This window comes from Chrysochloris asiatica, unplaced genomic scaffold, assembly GCF_000296735.1.
Source record: "Chrysochloris asiatica unplaced genomic scaffold, ChrAsi1.0 scaffold00079, whole genome shotgun sequence".
Classification (NCBI taxonomy): Eukaryota; Metazoa; Chordata; class Mammalia; order Afrosoricida; family Chrysochloridae; genus Chrysochloris; species Chrysochloris asiatica.
Genome location: NW_006408597.1, coordinates 12,407,550 through 12,426,945, shown reverse-complemented (window position 1 = coordinate 12,426,945; position 19,396 = coordinate 12,407,550). Strand labels below are relative to the sequence as shown.

The following is a 19,396-nucleotide window of genomic DNA, read 5'->3' as shown; positions in this document are numbered from 1 at the left end:
AGCTGTTTCTCTTCATTTTGAGTTGTGCCCCATCAGTAAATGAAAGTCCCACAGGCTTTTTGCCCACAGGCTTTACTCCATCCACGTCATCAAGGTCAGCACTACTTTGAGGAGGCAGCTCTTCCCCAGTTGCATTTTGAATGCCTTCCAACCTGAGGGGCTCATTTTCCAGCACTATATCTGACAGTGTTTCTCTGCTATATATCAATGTACATGTCCACAAATCCAATGAGATGCTCTAGCAGTTCCATTCTCTCAGTTGACCATTCTGGGGGTTCTTTCTCTACAAAGTGATGGGTCTAACAAACATTAATTTCCTAATGGAAAATGTAATAACAATTCATATACAGATTAAAGCTAAGAGGGTATTCAGACTCTAAGGTTCACACTCAATGGTGTGGCACAGTGGGCTAATGCGTCAGACTGCAAAGTCATTTGAACTGCAAGGTCGGTGGTTCAAGCTCACCAGCTGTGCCTTGGAAACCCTATACAGAGTCACTATAGGTCAGAATCAACTCTACGGCACTTAACAACAACAGCAATGTAAAGATAAACCAAGAAAATGAGACATCAATTTGTGGGACTGGAATAGTATTTCAAATAAAAAGCAGATCTAAAGGCCATTATCTTGTCAGCTAGGCAACTGTTGCTGCCTCAACTGCCCACCATTATGTCCTTTATGTTGTTGTTGTTGTTGTTGTTAAATGCAGTCAGTTCTGACCCATAGTGACCCTGTATAGGGTTTCCAAGGAGTGGCTGGAAAGCTTGAACCACTGACCTTGTGGGTCAAACAGACTTTGCAGTCAAGTACATTAACCCACAGCGCCACACCAAGACTCCATGGTCCTTTATACTTCACAATTAATGAGCTCTGGTAGCAGTGTGGTTATGAATTTGGCTGCCAACCTCAAGGTCAGCAGTTTGAAACTACTAGCCGTTCTGTGAAAGAAAGATGAGGCTTTCTGATCCCATAAAGATTTACAGCCTCAGAAACCTATACAGGGTCACTATGAGTCGGAACCAACTCCATGGCACACCAACAACAACCACCATACTTCACCATTATACTTACTGCTTTGCTACTATACTATTTCTTTTTAAAGTCTTTCTAACCATAACCTCCATGCATTGCTTGCTCTTTATATGTTTTTGGCTTTCGTCTCACCATCACTTCCATACCACCCACTCTTGAAGGCTAAGTATTCCATCAATAGGTCTCATGTTCAAACTCCCCATGAGAGAAACTGTACGTGATGGAGATCATCTTTATTATCTCAGTGGACAGAGCTACATACCCCAACCATCTCCTAGGCTCTGAACCAGGCATTTGGCAACTATGGGTCAGGTGCAATTCCATGATGCAGAGGGCTATAGTCATGGTGAGGGGATCACACAGTTAGCTTTCTTCAAAATGGATCATGCCCGTAGGTGGAATCCTGAACCCCATCCAGAATCTTCTGAGGTGGAAAATTTCCACTGGAAAGGACAAGCAGACCAGCCTGGAGCAGCTAGAAGAACAGAAGATACTTCTTGAAAGAAAGACCAACAGGAAAAATACAAAACAATAACCACAGTCCAACTGACTACTACAAGAACAAGTAAGTTGCTCACCCAGGAGACATCAAGGCAAGTGGCCAGGTCCCCTCAGGCAAGTGTCCAAATGCCCTTCCAAGACTGAGACTCAATGGGAATACACGAGCAGACACGTGCTCTGACTGGTGACCACGTTGGTCACCAATAAAGGGAAGTGAGGGAAAAATGCAGTGAAGCTGTGAGCTAAGTCCAACCATGTTCAATACACTCCTGTGAACTTAAGACTCCTGGGCCCAGAGTTAGTAACATAGCCATAGAGGACTAGAGTGAAGAATGAAGCATCCAGCTGATAAGAAGAGAGGTCATAAGCACAAGAACACCCACTTACATATAATACCCACTTGACCTTCCATCAATGGCTGGATGATCAGAGCTCAACTAGAAGAAGAAAGAAGAGGGGGAAAAAAGTAATCTGATACTTGACCTACACCTATGGATGCAATAGCTCAAAAGAGGGAACAAATCCTTACAGCAAGAATCATTTCCACCCACTCAGTACACAGCGTAGACAGGGATGGGCAACTTGGACATTAGATGCCCAAAATGGGGGGGCGAGGGGAGGGGGGAGTGGAGCTACAAAGGCAAGAAGTAACTGGCTTTACAAGCTTTCAAGAGGGAGCCTAGATCCAGAGGGCACGGAGGAAGGTAGAATCTCCACTAAGTAGCATCCAATCTGTCTAGGCGGAGCCAATGAAAGGAGATGCAGATAGGTCTTTTGTGATACAGTAGTGAATAATTGTTATCAGGACTGATTGTGAGAGTTGGAAATGTAAAGGCAGATGTTTTGTAGCAAAAGGTGGGGAGTGATTAACTTTTCAATCTAGAAGTGGAGGTCCCTGGGACCATCAAAGGAGAAGAGCGGAGAGCGGGACCCTACCCAGAGAAACTGATGCCAGAAATGGAGGCAGAGACAATGACATGGAGAGATGGAGCAGCTGGGTACTTTAGACATAGAGAGGCAGAGGGGCTTTGTGCTGATGACCGGGGGGCAGTCTTGCAGGGTGTATCCTTTGGTTGGTTGATAAGGCATGGAGGGGATTGTAAACTTGGCAAGGAAACGATGTACAATAGGATGGATGTAAAGCTAATGTTCTCCCATGTAAACTATCACATAATTAATTTTAAAAATAAAATAAAGAAGGAGAGTGGTTGACTTTGCAGTCCAGGAGCAGAGGGTCCTGGGACCATCAAGGGAGAAGAGCAGAGTGTGGGACCCTACCTATAGAAACAGTGACACCAGAGATGGAGGCAGAGACGATGATGTGGAGAGATGGAGCAGCTGGGAACTCTAGACCCAAAGAGGGAGAGGGGCTGTGTGCTGACGACCAGGGAGCAGGCTTGTGGGGTGTACCATTTGGTTGGTTGAAGATGCATGGAGGGTATTGTAATCATGGCAATGTAACAATATACAATAAGATGAATGTAAAGCTAATGTTCTCCCATGTAAACTATCACATAATTCACAATTAAAAAAAATATTTTTTTTTTTTAATGGATCGTGCATTTGGCAAGTACTCAGAGGGACTTTTTCTGTTACAGAGGTGATCAAAATGGTTCCATCCACACTGAAGCACACAGGATTGAAGCAGTCAGGCAGAACTGGGTTCAAATCCTGGCTCAGCCTGTGTGAGCGTGGGCAAGTCACAACTTTTCTACTCCCCAGCTTCCTTATAAGTAAAAAGGAGTGTGGTGGCTCTATAGGATAAGCACTAGACTTATAACCACAAGGTCAGCAGTTGAAGCCCACCATCTGCTCCACAGGAGAAAGATGAGGTTTTCTGCTCTGAAAAGATTTTGATCCTTGGAAACCCTATACAGGTTCACTATGAGTCAGAACCAACTCAACAGCAGTTACAACAACAACATGCCTACCTTTTAATAAGGCTATTGGGAAGAGGAAATGAAGTGTGCCACTTCAGTTACATGGAGCATGCATGCAAAGTACTTAGCACAGTGCCTGGCACATAGCAGACACACCCCAAAACAGTCTGACTAATGAGGTTTCTCTGTGTATTTCTCTTTGCTCTTCCTATGTCTCCCCCCACCAGCATCGTGATGACCACCTGCTCCACCTTCTTTGCCCTGGGCATGATGCCCCTCCTCTTGTACATCTACTCCATGGGAATATATGATGGGGACCTGAAGGACAAGGTGCCCTATGGAGGCATTGTGCTCTCACTGGTCCTGGTCCTCATTCCTTGCAGCATAGGAATCATCCTCAATGCTAAACGGCCACAATATGTGCGCTATGTCATCAAGGTAAGAACCTGGACATCCACCATCATGTCACTGTTGGGCTTGAAGCAGGTCGCTCAGGCTTTTTCTGGGTCAGCTTTCTTGCTTGTTTTTATTGTTATTTTGTTTTGTTTTGTTTTTAAGACTGCTATTACTACTACTGGAGTCCTGGTGTGGTTAATGTGCTGGACTGCAAAGTCCACTTGAACCGCAGGCCGATGGTTCAAATTCACCAGCTGCTCCTCAGAAACCCTATTTAGGGTCGTTATGGGTCAGAACTTGACTCTACGGCACTTAACAACAACAACAAAAACATTTCTACTATTTATGAGCCCTGGTGGCTCTGTAGCATACACATTTGGCTGCTAACCACAAGGTAGGCGATTCACACCCACCAACCACTCCATGGGAGAAAGATGAAGTTGTCTGCGCCAGTAAAGATTTAGAGTCTCAGAAACCCTAAGGGCAATTCTATTCTGTCCCACTAGGGCCACCATGAGTCATAATCATTTTTTTGGTTTTATTACTACTACTACATCTACTTTGGAGTTCTGGGGGTGTCACTGTAGGATAAGCACTGGACCGAGAAGTTGTTTGAACTGCAAGGTCAGCAGTTTAAACTCACCAGCTGCTTCTCAAAAACCTTACACAGGGTTGCTATGTGTTGGAACTGACTCAATAGCACTTAAAAACAACAACACATCTATTTCACGGGGTTTTAAGTTAATGGAAATACTTTAGAAATGTTAGGAGAGAAAAAAACTCTACACACACTATATGCTATAGTCATTATGTTGGCAATAAAATTAAACTTGTATTAAGCACTTGTGCTAAGTTTTATACTAGGCATTGTGAGGAATCACTATCCTCTAAGGGTTTAAATTAATATGCAGAAACTGAAGTACAACCAGATATTGACAGAATGCAAGGAGATGAGATGAGTGAAGGCTGGGGTAAGCAATGAGTCAAAACATAAAGAAAGGGTAGGATTTGGTAGGCCAAGTAAAGGAGTTCAGAGGAACATGAAGAGCGAAGTTGGTTAGCCTGACAAGAAGGCAGAAGGGGAGAGACCAGAGGAGAAGTAGACTAGGTGATCCCACAATTTCAAGAGGCACAGGAGAGAGAGTGAAGTGGGTAACACCACTTGGGAGCATTGTAGTCATAACAAGACACCATGCTATGCCTTGGCCTCAGAAGGACCAAGATCACAGATGCTTAGAATGCTGCCCTGGTCTCACACCAACTTTTGTGATCTTGGAGCTCAGTCCCTGTCAGTCTCCCCTATGGCTCACTGTTCATCCCCCACAACCCCAAGACTAGGGCTTCATCTTCATTCTCAGGAAGGTCTTAGTACCTAGACATCCTGAGGACATGCTGCTAGGAGACTTGCTAGCAATTTTGACCTGTGGCCTCTCCCCTCTTGCTCCCATTTCTTTGTTGTTGTTGTTGTTAAGTGCCGTCAAGTCGGTTCCGACCCATAGCGACCCTGTACAGGGTTTCCGAGGGTGTAAATCTTTACGGGAGTAGAAAGCCTCATCTTTCTCCCGCGGAGCTGCTGGTAGTTTCGAACCGCTGACCTTAAGGTTCGCAATCCGATTCGTAACCACTACGCTAACAGAGCTACCATTTCTTAAACATCGTTTTATCGGTTCTTCACAACCAGCACTTACAAGCATTCACATCTCTTCTATCTTTAAAAAAAAGTCCTTTCCTGGTTCTTACTTCCCATTCCAATTATTCCTTCTTTTTCTTCCTTTTCCTAGCCAGGCTTCAGGAAACACACACATACCACAAACATGTTCCATCTCCACCACACTCACCTACCTGCTCTCATGAGCAAGCCCTCAACAGTTTTATTTCATTGACTCCCTCTCTTATCTCTAATGTCTCCCTCTCACCCATCATCTTGATGACCACTGGCTCCACCTTCCTTGACAAATTCAATGGACATTTTTCTATTCTTCCTTGGCCTGTAGTAGCGTTTGACAATAACTGACCATGGCCTCCTCCAAAGCCTTCTCCTTCAGATTTGATGACGCTCGGCTTTCTTGCTTTCCTACTACTTCTCTGGCAGTTCTTTTCAGACTTCCTTGTGAGCTCCTGTGCTGAAAGCTGTTACTTCTTGAGATTCAGTTTGAGACTTCTGCTTTCCTTGTCAGACTTCCCCTTGTCCAGGATCTCCCCATGCCAAGTCCATGTCAGGTCCACACTAGAATCTACAAGCAGATGACTTCAGAGCAGTATCTTTAGCCCTGAATTCTCTGCTCACTTCATTTTATGAATTGTCCGGCCTTTCTACCTGAATATACCTCAGACATTAAAACTCAGTATGGCTTAAATAAAGATCATTTCCTTCTCATGTAATCATCGCAGTGTATGGCACTGTAGCTGTCCAACTGCCTGAGCCAGAAAGAAACCTGGAAGTCACTCAATCCCTATCCTTGCCACCTCAACACCCACCTATCAGTAATTGTCAATTTTACCTTCCATCATTTCAATCAGCTGGACCTCAAGGTTGGTTTGGACCACAAGGTCAGAGGTTCATACCCACCAGCTGCTCTTTGGAAACCCTAGACAGGATCACTATGAGCTGAAACTGACACAACAGTGTATAACAACATGTAAGGAAAAGAAAGAAAGAGATGAAGGAAAGAGTCTTGGGTTCAACAGAAGGCAGGTTTATTGAGAGTAAACCTGGGAGAGGATACTCTTACATCACAAAGGAGACCAAGACTTACAGACTGGGGTATTTAAGGTGGTGTGGTCTGGATACAGTTCTGGTGAGTTTACAATGGCAGGGTATGGAGATATGGAGATTTTCCTGAAACCTGGAAAGGGGGGGGTGGGGTCTCCAGGTGTAACAAAGACCCAAGCTTTCCGGAGACTGGAAGCTCAAGCAGGACCCTATTCAGTGCCAATTGGGGGAAGTTGCAATGCCATTCCATTGATCAGGCTCAGGGTCCTTCACAACAATAACATTTTCATTCATCCTCTTTCATTAGAAAACTGCAATAGCATTCTAACTGGGTTTCCTGGTTGTTTTAACCTGAAAGGGGAGATGTAATGTATAAATTGTATTGTGTCACTCCGTTGCTTAAAGCCCTTCATCATTTTACTCCCCTCCAGGATACTTTAAACTCCTTAATATGGCTCCTCAGGACTTTCTTGATCTCCAATCTCAGCTCTTTTTTCTTTGTAAGTGCCCTTCCCTATATCTGGAACACTCCCCTCCCAGCTGCCCCCTCACTCACATTTCACTAAACTCACTTCTACTCACCCTTCAAGGCTCAGCACACATAGCACTTCATCCAGTAAGCTGTTCCTAACTCCCTAAGCCAGGGAGAATGCTTGTCTATTTGTTCCCACCACATCTGACACCTGGCCCTTATGATATTAACCATACTGCATCATCATTAGCTGTTCATTTTTACTCTCCACTCACCTGCAAGTTCTGAAAGCAGCAAGACTCTGAGACCGGGACTTTTAAATATTACTGAATCCCCAGCATCTATCACAGTGCCCTTCAGAAAGCAATGCCTGAGAATAAAGTAGAGGAACGAAGGATAAGGCCTGTCTTCTGCTACCTGTCTCTTCCATTCAGCATCAGGGAAGCAAATAATGTTTGTTTCTACCACTTCATTTAGTCAAGATAGTTTTGGGGGGTACAAAAAATTTGAAAAATCACTAAGTATGAAAATGCAAAGCGGCCACTAGTCATGTAATGCACTGGCCCCATTTTATACATGAGAAAACTGAAGACCACATCCTCAAATTCACACCACTAGTGACAACTGACATTAGAACATTTGCCTCCTTTTTACCTCAGAATAACTTTATTTTTAAATGTTCTTTTGAGGATGCAAAAAGCAGAATGTGATCTTAAAGCTGGAAAGGGCTTTAAGATAAAGCCATCATCTGCCCTGTTCCCATCTTACAGATAAAATGACTTTAAGTGTGAAGGAGTTACTGGCAAAGCCAGCATTATCAACCAGCCTCCCATCCCTATTGTGTTGCCCATTCCACTACTCAGTGTCACAGTGAAAATGGAGTCAAAATGACCCCAGTTGCTGTTGCTTGCCATCGAGTCCATTCCAACCCACAGCAAGCCCATATAGGGTTTCTGAGGCTCTAAATCTCTATGGGAGCAGAAAGTTTTATCTGTCTCCATTGGAGTGGCTGCTGGATTCAAACTGCCAACCATGTGGTTAACAGCCCACTACACAACCAGAGCTCCAGAAAGCATTGTCATTGTTAAGTGCCATTGAGTCGGTTCTGATCCCTAGAAGCCCTTTATAGGGTTTCCCAGGAGCAGCTTGTGGGTTTAAACTGCCAACTTCATGATTAGCAGTCCAGTGCTTATCCTGGATAGTGCCACACCAGGACTCCAGAGAGCATTGTTGTTGTTGTTGCAGTTGTTGTTAAGTGTTGTTGAGTCAGTTCCAACTAATAGTGACCCTGTATCGGGTTTCTGAGGAGCTGCTGGTGAGTTTGAACTGCAGACCTTGCTGATCCTTGCAGTCCAGTGCTGATCCTACATTGCCACACCAGGACTAAAAAATACCTGTGCTGGAAAGACAGGCACCAATGGCAAGGCACTGCATCCAGAGGATGATCCACAAATAACAAGTGTTCCTTGGAGCACTTTGGCCACGGTAAAACCTCCAGTTTTTCTTAAACAAGATAAAAGAGGACTATACATATCAACCTCACCAGTTGGGATACACAGAAATCAAATTGACTACATCTGTGGGAAAAGACACTGGAAAAGCTCCATATCATCAGCCAAAACCAGGCCAGGGGCAGATTGTAGAACAGCCCATCAATTGTTCATATGCAAATTCAGACTGAAGCTGAAGAAAATGAAAACAAGTCCACAAGAGCCAAAATATGACCTTAAATATAATTCCACCTGAATTTAGAGATAACCTGAAGAACGGATTTGTTGCATTTGACACTAATGATTGAAGACCACAAGAATTGTGGGATGATATCAAGAATATCATACAGGAAGAAAGCAAAAGATCATTGAAAAGACGAGAAAGAAGGAAACTACCAAAATGCATGTCAAAAAAGACTCTGAGAAAGGCTGTGTGCTGGCGAGCAGAGGGCTGGTTTGCAAAATGTGCCCTTTGGTTGTTTAAACAATTATATATTCTTGTGTGTTTGGTATACTTAATTTTTTAATTATTGTTATTAAGAGGGAATAGAGGCAAATACTATTAACTGATGGCACACGGAAGGGGTTGTAATCATTGCAATGAAACAAAATATTGATGTTCTGCCATGTAAACTATCACTCAATTCACAATAAAAGCTTTAAAAAATAAAAAGGAAGAGATTCTGAGACTTGCTTTCAGCATAGAGATGCTGAAGTAAATGGAAGTGAGGAGACACAAAAGCTGAACAGACAATTTCAAAGGTCAGCTCAAGAAGACAGTCAAATATTATGATAAAATGTGCAAAGATCTGGAGTTAGAAAACCAAAAGGGAAGAACAAGCTCAGCATTTCTCAGGCTGAGGGAACTGAAAAAAAAATTCAAACCTCAACTGATGGTATTGAAGGATTCTATGGGCAAAATACTGAATGATGCAGAAAGCATCAAAAGGTGGAAGGAATACATAGAGTCACTGTACCAAAAAGAAATGGTCAATGGTCAGTCATTTCAAGAGGTAGCATGTGATCTAGAGTCAGTGATGCTTAAAGGAAGAAGTCCAAGGTGCATTGAAGTCATTGGCAAAGAACAAGATACCAGGAATTGATGGAATACAAATTGAAATCTTTCGACAAAGTGGTGTGGTACTATAGGCACTCACTCATCTATGACAAGAAATTTGGAAGACAATTACCTAGCCAACGGACTGGAAAAGATCTATATTTGTGCCCATTCCAGAGAGGTGACCCAAAGGAATGTGGAAATCATCGGATAATATAATTTATACCCCATGTGAGTAAAGTTTTATTAAATATAATGCAAAAACAGCTGCAACCATACATTGACAACTTCCAGAAGAGGACAGGGAATGAGAGATACCATTGCTGACATCAGATGAATCTTGGCTGAAAGCAGAGAATACCAGAAAAATATTTACCTGTGCATTACTGACTATGCAAAGGCTTTTGCTTGTGTGAATCATGACAAGCTATGGACAACACTGGGGAGAATGAGTATTCTGGAACACTTAATTGTGCTCATAAGGAACCTGTACATTGTCCAAGAAGCAGTTGTTCGAACAGAAACAAGGGAACACCAAATGGTATAAACTTAAGACAGGTGTGTGACAGAGTTTTATTCTTTCACCATACTTACTCAGTTTGTATGTTGAACAAATAATCTAAAGAGCTGGGTTATCTGAAGAAAAATATGGCATCAGGATTGGAGGAAGACTCATCAACAATCTGTGATATGCAGATGATACAACCTTACTTGCTTAAAGTGAAGAGGACTTAAAATACTTACTGATGAAGATCAAAAATACCAGCCTTTGGTATGGGTTGCACCTCAGTGTAAAGAAAACAAAAATCTTCACTACTGGACCAATAAACAACATCCATATAAATGGAAAAAAGTTTGAGGCTGTCTAAGACTTCAATTTTCTTGGATCAACCATCAACACTCATGAAAGCAGCAGTCAAGAACTCAGATGACATATTGCATTGGGCAAATCTGCTGCACAGGACCTCTTTAAAATGTTAAAGAGCAAAGATGTCAATAACCTCATATTCATGTGAAAGTTGGATAGTGAATAAAGAAGATCGTAGAAGAACTTGAATTATGGTGTTGGAGAATTTTGAAAGTACAATGCATAGACTGTCAAAAGAGCAAATAGATCTGTGGTGGAAGAAGTACAGCCAGAGTGCTCCTTAGAAGCCAGGATGGCCAGACCTCATCTCTCATACTTTGGACATATTTTAAGGAAGGGCCAGTCCCTGGAAAACGATATCATGTTTGGTAAAGGGGAGGGTTGGTGAAAGGGAGGAAAAACCCCAGCGAGATGGATTGGCGCAGTGGTAGCATCAATAGGCTTATACTTAGCAACAATTGTGAGGTTGGCTTAGGACCAGCAGTGTTTCGTGCTGTTGTGCATAGGGTCATTATGGGTTGGTACCAACTCAATGGCACCTAACAACAAAACAACAAAAAACCTCTGGCTTAAATAATTAGACCAACAGCTTCACTTATATATTCACAAGCTGTAATCACTCCTGTGAAAATACAGATATACATGGGGGCCAAGATACAAAGGCTGAATCTCTCGGGTAGTTGTTTCCAAGATGACAAAGAAAAGTAAAAATAACAGTCATGTCAAAAAGGGCCTGGGACATGTACAATCTACTCACTGCATGAAGCATGCCCACTGTGTGCCTGAAGACCATTAAGAAGTTTGTAATTCAAAACATGCTTTTTTGTTTGTTAAGTGCTGTCAAGTAGGTTCTAACTCTTCGTGACACTGTATAGTGTTTCCAAGGAGCCACTGGTGGGTTTGAACTGCTTATCTTGCAGTTAGAAGTCCAGTGTTTATCTTACAATGCTACACCAGGACTCAAATCATAGTAGAGTAGTAGAGACCAAAACCATGTAGGACATTTCCAAAGTGAGGGTCTTCAATGCATATATAGTTCCCAAACTGTAAGTGAAACTAATTTGTTATGTGAGTTTTGTCATTCACAGATCAGTGGTCAAGAACCATTCTTGTGAAGACTGAAAGCACAGACCACCCCACCCCAAATTAGGCCTGCAGGTGCTAATCTACAACCTTCACCAAAGCCCATGTAAGAATCTGAGTCCCTAAAGGATGAAGAAAAACTAATCTAAAAGAAAAGAAAATGGAAAATATTCAAAAGAATTTTTTTTTAAGATGCAAAGGCTAAAAGATGAATCCTAGAAACATCTTACAACATGAATGAAACTGGAAGACGTTGTGCTGAGTGAAAAAAAGTCAATCACTGAAAAATAACTATCATATGGGATAGGAAGTAGAGAGGAGGGGAAGGAGAGAGGAGTCATGGTGTGACACTCTAGGATAAACACTAGACTACTAACTGCAAGGTCAATGGTTCAAATCTACCAACTGCTCCTCAGAAACCCTACACAGGGTCACTATGAGTCAACAATAAAAGATTATTGCACAAGTGTTCATTATGAATAAAGGCAATACGCAAATGGGGTAAACAAAGAAAACTACAATAAATGCTGTAACATATACAATCCTGAAACAACATTAGTAACAAACTATGCTTTGTGAGTAGATACATAGATAAACATGTACGTTAAATAGGTGAAGAAGGTCGTATGGGAGTGCAGCCATGTACATATATATGTATGGTTGAACATATCTCTACATATATAGTTATAAACACTGTATATCCTCTGCATTCCAGTTGATTCTGACTCATAGCCACCCTATAAGACAGAGTACAACCATCCCACACAGTTTCTGAGACTGTAAATCTTTATGGAAGCAGACTGCTTCATCTTTCTCCCAAGGAGTGGTGAGTTTCTTCCAAGGCTGGTGAGTTTGAACTGTTGACTTTTCGGGTAGCATTCCAATGCTTAACCCACTGTGCCACAAGAGATCCTTATATTATATGCATATATACAAGGGGAATTCAAAAAGTTTCTGGAAAAATTCCATTATCTTTTTATTTTTCCATGATCTTTTTGAAGCTTCCTTATATAATAGAGCACACATGGGACACAGTATATGAAGGTTAGTCAAAAAATTATGTATACTCTGGCTTTAGAATTTGTTTTAATCAACTTTTAGAAAAGACAAATATATATTTTTCTACATAATCTCCTTGCTTTTCAATATACTTTGTCCAGCTGTCAACATGCTTTCATATTCCCTTATTAAAAAATGCTTTAGGCTTAACACTGTCTTCATTTCTTCACCAGAGGTGAACCTTTATCCTTGAAGGACTGCTTTCAGGGAACCAAACAGGTGAAAGGCAGATGGAACAAGATCAGAACTATAGGGAAAATGCTTTAACACCTCAAAACAAAGTTTTTGAAGAGTGGCAGAGGAGTGCGGTCATGCATTGTCATACAAGATCACAAAACCCTTGGATAGCAGTCCTCTTGAGTTTAATCCAAAATTTAGGCTTCAACTCTTCAACGAGCATCTCACTGTAATGATTGTTGAACATTTTTCTTGATAGTGTTCAATACTGGTCCTTAAGAATAAAAGAAACAAAACAAAACAAAAACAAAAACAAAAACCCTCTAAGCATCCAATTTCTAGCTGATGGTTGACTTTTGAACATTTTCTTGGTCAGTGATTAAGGATGATTCCATTCCATACTCAGGCTCATAGTGATGAATCCATGTCTCATCACCAGTAACGAGTTTTTTAAAGAAACTTTTACCTTCCTTAGAGTATTGGTCTAAATTTTGTTTGCAGATGTCCAAACACTTCTGTTTATGCTCTTCCATGAGTTATTCAGTACCCATATCGCACAAATCCAAGTCTGCTGTGGATTATTTCAAAGGCAGAACCATGACTGATTTGCAAATATTTTCCACATAATCCACTGTCACTTGTCTATTCAACAGAATCTTTTCATGTTGTCAACATAACAACTCAATGTTGTTATCAGCTGTGGATGTGAACGGACATTTTAATATAACTGGAGGGTAATTTTTGACTCACCCTCACAGAAACTACTTAGACATTGTGAGTGAATTGCTGGACTTGAAGTCTAAAGACCATAGTCTTGGGGGGCACATCTAGATTAGTTGGCAAAACAAAGTTCATAAAGATGATGTTCTACATCCTAGTCTGGTGAACAGCATCTGGGGACTTCAAAGTTTGCCAGTGACCATCTAAAAAGTAACTATTGATCTTTTCCTGCCTGAAGCAACAAAGATGAAAGAAAACCAAAGACTCAAGGAACTATCAGCCCAATAGACTAGTGGTCTACATGAACCATAGCCTCCTCTAACCTGAGACCAGAACTAGATGGTGCCCAGCCACCATCACCTGCCGTGCTCACTAAGACCACAATTGAAGGTCTCAGTTAGAATGGATAAAAATGTAGAACAAAATTCATGTGGAAACAAAAAAAGACCAGACTTACTGGTCGGAAAGAGGCTGGAGGAGCCCCCAAGATGATTGTCCTAAGACAGCTTTCTAACTTGAAACTCAAGACACTCCTGGAGGCCACCTCTCAGCCAAATAAGAGACAGGCTTATAAAATAGGCTATAATGTCTGTGAAGGATATACTTCTTAGAACAATCAATTGTACAAGACCAAACGCCAACATTTGCCCAAAACCAAAGATGAGAAGGCAGAGAGAGACAGGGAAGCTGGATGGATGGAAACAAGGAACCCAGAGAGAAAATGAGGAGAGGGCTGACACATTGTGGAAATTACAACACATCCTATATGAACTATTGATGGGAAAACTAATTTGCTAAATAAACTTTTACCAAAAGCACAATAAAATGCTAAAAAAAAAAAAAAAGAAAGAAAGAAAAAATGCAAAGCCTGGTGTTTCCCTATTTTTATGGGTTCCCATAAAATAATGCTCAGTGCCAAACTTAAAAATGAAGAAAATAATTGTATACTTAACCTACCTAGATCTTTTCAAATCAAAATAGTTCCTGTCTTAGTTCTCAAGTGCTGCTATAGCAAAAATATCACAAGTGGATGGCCTTAACAAACAGAAATTTATTTTCTTACAGTGTTGTTGAGTGTCATGGAGTCAGTTCCAACTCATAGTGACCCTGTATAGGGTTTCCAAGGAGCAGCTGGTAAGCTTGAACTGCCAACCTTGTCGTTCAAACCAACTTTGCAGTCCAGTGCATTAACCCACAGTGCCATACCAGGAAGGAGTCCAAATTCAGTTTGCCAACGCAAAGGGAATGCATTCTTTCCCTTTCAACTCTGAAGGAAGGTTGTCTCTTCAACTTGTTTGCTTTCTAGTTCCTTGGAAATCTCCCTGTGTCTTGACATATATCCTACCCCATTTCTCTCTGCTTGTTTGCTTAATCTTTTCTTACATCTCAAGAGATTTACTCAAAATACACCCTACAGGAATTCTACCTCATTAACATAACAAAGGACAACCCATTCCAAATCACCTGTGGATCATAGCCATAGGTACATGGTGGTGGTAGTGTGTCTTGGAGTAGGTTCTGACTCATAGTAACCCTGTATAGGGTTTCCAAGGCTATAAATCTTTGCAGGAGCAGAAAGCCTCATCTTTCTCCTGCAGCTGGTAGTTTAAAACTGCTAACCTCGAGGTTAGCAGCCCAACTCGTAATCAATATGCTACCAGAGCTCCTTAGCCACAGGTATAATGGTTAGGATTTACAAGTATTTTTGTTGTTGTTGTTGTCAGGTGCCATCGAGTTGGAACTGACTCATAGCCACCCCCATGCACAGCAGAACGAAACAATGTCCGATCCTGGGCCAATCTCACTACTGCTGCCACACTTGAGGCCATCGATGATGCCACCTGGCCAATCCATCTCGTTAGAGGTCTTCACCTTTTTCTCTGACCCTCCACCTTACCCAACATGACATCCTCCTCCAGCGACTGTTCCCTCTGAACAATATGTCCAAAGTATGAGAGATGAAGCTTAGCCATCTTGGCCTCAAAGGAGCACTCTGGCTGCACCTTTTCCAAAACAGATCTATTGGTTCTTTTGGAAGTCCATGGATGGCACTTTCAGTATTCTCCTTCAACACAACTCAAAGGCATCAATTCTTCTACAATCTTCCTTATTCACTGTCCAGCTTTCACATCCATATGAGGTTATTGAAAATACCATGGCTTGGGTCAGGCACACTTTAATCCTCAAGCTGACATCTCTGCTCTTCAATACTTTAAAAAAAGTTCCTGTGCAGCAGATTTGCCTAATGCAATACGTCGTCTGATCTCTTGACTGCTGCTTCTGCAAGTGTTGACAGTTGATCCAAGAAGAATGAAGTCCTTGACAACTTCAATCTTTTCTCCATTGATAAGAATGTTGTTTATTGATCCAATGATGAGAATTTTTGTTTTCTTAACATTGAGATGCAATCCATACCAAAGGCTGTGCTCTTTGATCTTCATAAGTAAATGTTTCAAGTCCTCTTCACTTTCAGCAAGTAAAGTTGTATCATTGGCATATCGCAGGTTGTTAATGAGTCTTCCTCCAATCCTGATGCCACGTTTTTCTTCATAGAACCAGCATACAGGTTGAATAAGTATGGTGAAAGAACACAACCTTGTCGCACACCTTTCCCAATTTTAAAACATTCAGTGTGCCCATGCTCTGTTTGAACAACTGCTTCTTGGTCCAGGTACAGATTTCTCAGAAGTACAATTAAGTGTTCTGGAATACTTCTCAATGTTGTCCATAGCTTGTCATGATCCACACAATCAAAAGCCTTCGTGTAGTCAAAAAAGCATAGTCAATAAATCCTTCTGGTATTCTCTGCTTTCAGCCAAGATCCACCGGACATCAGCAATGATATCTCTTGTTCCATGGCCTCTTCTGAATCCAGCTTGAACCTCTGGAAGTTCTCTGTCAATGTATGATTGTAGCCGTTTCTGTATTACCTTGAGCAAAACTTTACTCACTTGAGATATCAAAGAGATTGTCCGATGATTTCCGCATTTCATTGGGTCACCTCTCTTTGGAATGGGCACAAATATTGATCTCTTCCAATCAGTCAGCCAGATAGTTGTCTTCCAAATTTCTTGGCAGAGATGAGTGAGTGCTTCTTGTGCCACCTCACTTTCTTGAAAGATTTCAATTTTTATTCCATCAATTCCTGGTGCCTTGTTCTTTGCCAATTCTTTCAATGTACTTTGGACTTCCTCCCTGAGTATCATTGGCTCTTGTTCATATGGTACCTCTTGAAATGGTTGAACATTAACCATTTCCTTTTGGTACAATGACTCTGTGTATTCCTTCCATCTTTTCTTGATGCATTCTGCATTGCAACCCCTAACAACTGACTTAGGGCTGAAAGTATCTGTTCAAACTTTGCTTAACCAATTGTATTCCTAATGAAAGATCAGATTTAGAAATGCCCAGATAAAATTTCAGGAATGGCCTATTTTGAAAGGCAATGTACACTTAACTATGCAAGGGTTTAATCAAAGACTTGATGGTCAGAGGGTTGATGAACCTGATCATGAGATTCAGAAGCCATGTTCACCATAAGCCATGTTCACTCACTACTTTAATAATAAAGGACTCCTGGTGTGGCGCTGTAGGTTAATGTGCTGGACTGCAAAGTCAGTTTGAACTGCAAGGTTGGTGGTTCAAGCTCACCAGCTGCTCCTTGGAAACCCTATACCGGGTCACTATTGGGTTGGAACCGACTCCACTTAATGGCAGTCAATAACAACAACACCTCTAATAATATGTTTCACTGTTGCATATTGAGTCAATACTCAACCACTCTCTATATGCTTTTCCCATAGCTACTGATACTGATGCTCCTTTATCTCATAGCTTCTGGTAACTTGTGGCTTCTGTTATCAGTCTTGTCTTTTAACACTTGCCTCTGTTACTGCTTTCCTCTCTGTAATTCTGCAAACTCCCTACATGAGAGGATCTGATTGGTTTCGCCACTCAAAAACCTATGTGGGCCACCCTTGTGGGCAGAATTTGGACCAGGCTGTCTCTTGGGCCACTAGTTTCCAAGGAGCAGCTGGTGGGTTTGAACTGCCGACCTTGTGGTTCGCAGTCTAGTGCTGATTATACAGTGCTACACACATACACACACATGTATAACCGTTATGAAATATCAGAGTACGTTTGAGAAAAGTTTGCCATATATTTATTTACTAAGAAACAATGTCAATGAACTTTAAGTGCATATACACATGTTTATCAAGGAGCTCTGGTAGTGTAGTGGTTACCAATTGGGCTGCGAACCGCAAGGTCAGCAATTTGAAACTACCAACTGTTCCATGGGAGAAAAATGAGACTTTCTGCTCCTGTAAAGATTTATAGCCTTGGAAACCCTGTACAGGGTCACTATGAGTCAGAACCGACTCCACGGCACATAACAACAACAACATACATGTTTACAGTTTGAAGTATGATATTTTTATACAGTGTGGCTGTAGGATAAAGCACCTTAAGGTCAGTTTGAAACACACAGTCAGTGTTTCAAACTCACCTTCCACTCCTTGGAAATCCTATACAGGGTCACTATGTGTCAGAACCAACTTAACAACATTGTTATCCAAAGACATTTCTGAACCTCCTTTGGGGAATTTCCTTCATTTGCAATTTGCAGGTCACTCATTCAAGGACCAACATCACTGTTAGTCTAAAACCATATGACCTTGATCATCCACCTTATCAATTTCATTTCAAATTACTTTTGGCAATTTCCAGAAGCCAAATTCATACCATGAGGGAGGTATTTTGAGCAATATGACAGGTTCTAAGAATAATCGTTAATGAGTTATAAGGTATTTGGAGCAATGGCAGTATTGTAGGAGTGTGTATACAATACAGAGATAGAGACTTAGAGAAGTTTTCATTTACAAGATTACTTTGAGGGAGAACTAGATAGTCTCATTCCTTCAGAACCACCACACATCACTAAAAGCCTGCTGTCCAGAGTTTGACTTAGCTGAGTTTTCAGTAATAAAAATGTTAAACAGGTTTCTGACAAGATACTTCCTAGCTACAAGTAAGAAATCTAAAAAAGATAGAATACAAAGTTCCCTTTCACCTCAAATATCAAAAATAATTCATTAAAATGTTCCTGTCTATCCCACACCCTTCTGTTTGTGTTTTGTTCTTGTATTCATTCCCAGGGAGGGACAATCATTGCACTTTTGTTGACTGGAGTCATCTCAATCCTTTCTGCCATCAACGTGGGCAAGAGCATCCTGCTAGTCATGACACCAAAATTGCTGGCCACCTCTTCCCTGATGCCTTTCACCGGCTTCCTGATGGGCTACATTCTCTCTGTCCTCTTCCGCCTCAATGAACAGTAAGTATTACTTCAGGTCCCATTTTCCATGGGCCTCATTCTGGTTCTGCTACCTCAGGAAAAGGATAAGGACTAGGAATTTAAGACATTTTCCTAGCAATATGTTCAAAAGCACCAATTAAAAAATGAACTTTCGACCGTGAGAAATACTAGGAAGGGAATATATTGAAAAGGGGAGAAACGTAAGACAAAACTAGCAACAAAGGCAATTAATCAGAATCCTCTCCTGCCCGACTCCTTTGTAGTTCACAGCACTGGAGTCACATCATGACATTTACAGGTATCGAGAATACCCTCTTCCGTTCTTAATTTTCCTTTTCTGCCAAGATTTTGGCTCTGACAAGGACACCATTAGGTGACAGCTCTCTTAGTGGCACTCAGAGTTGAAGAAGCTGTGGAACTCTACCGTAGTCTAATCCAGTTCACAAACACAGCAGCCATTTTAGGAGAGAGTCCATTAGGGCCATCAGGAATCAAGTCCTTAGAGAACAGTACCACATTTCAAAGACTTCTCCGGTTTTCAATCATAGGAAACACTTACCCAGGAACCTAAACAAAAAAGAATCATCCATTTTAAAGCCATGAAAGCTTAATAACATTACTGTAGAATAT

General features: G+C 41.5%; 1 protein-coding gene across 1 annotated transcript in view; it reads left to right on the top strand.

The window, feature by feature from the left end:
• SLC10A1 (solute carrier family 10 (sodium/bile acid cotransporter), member 1) overlaps window positions 1-19,396 on the top strand; it is a 67,298-nt gene that overhangs the window by 34,858 nt on the left and 13,044 nt on the right. Inside the window, exons 2-3 of the mRNA XM_006865617.1 lie at window positions 3,642-3,852; window positions 18,606-18,784. Coding sequence (XP_006865679.1) covers window positions 3,642-3,852; window positions 18,606-18,784 — 390 coding nt within the window. The remainder of the gene's footprint in view (window positions 1-3,641; window positions 3,853-18,605; window positions 18,785-19,396) is intronic.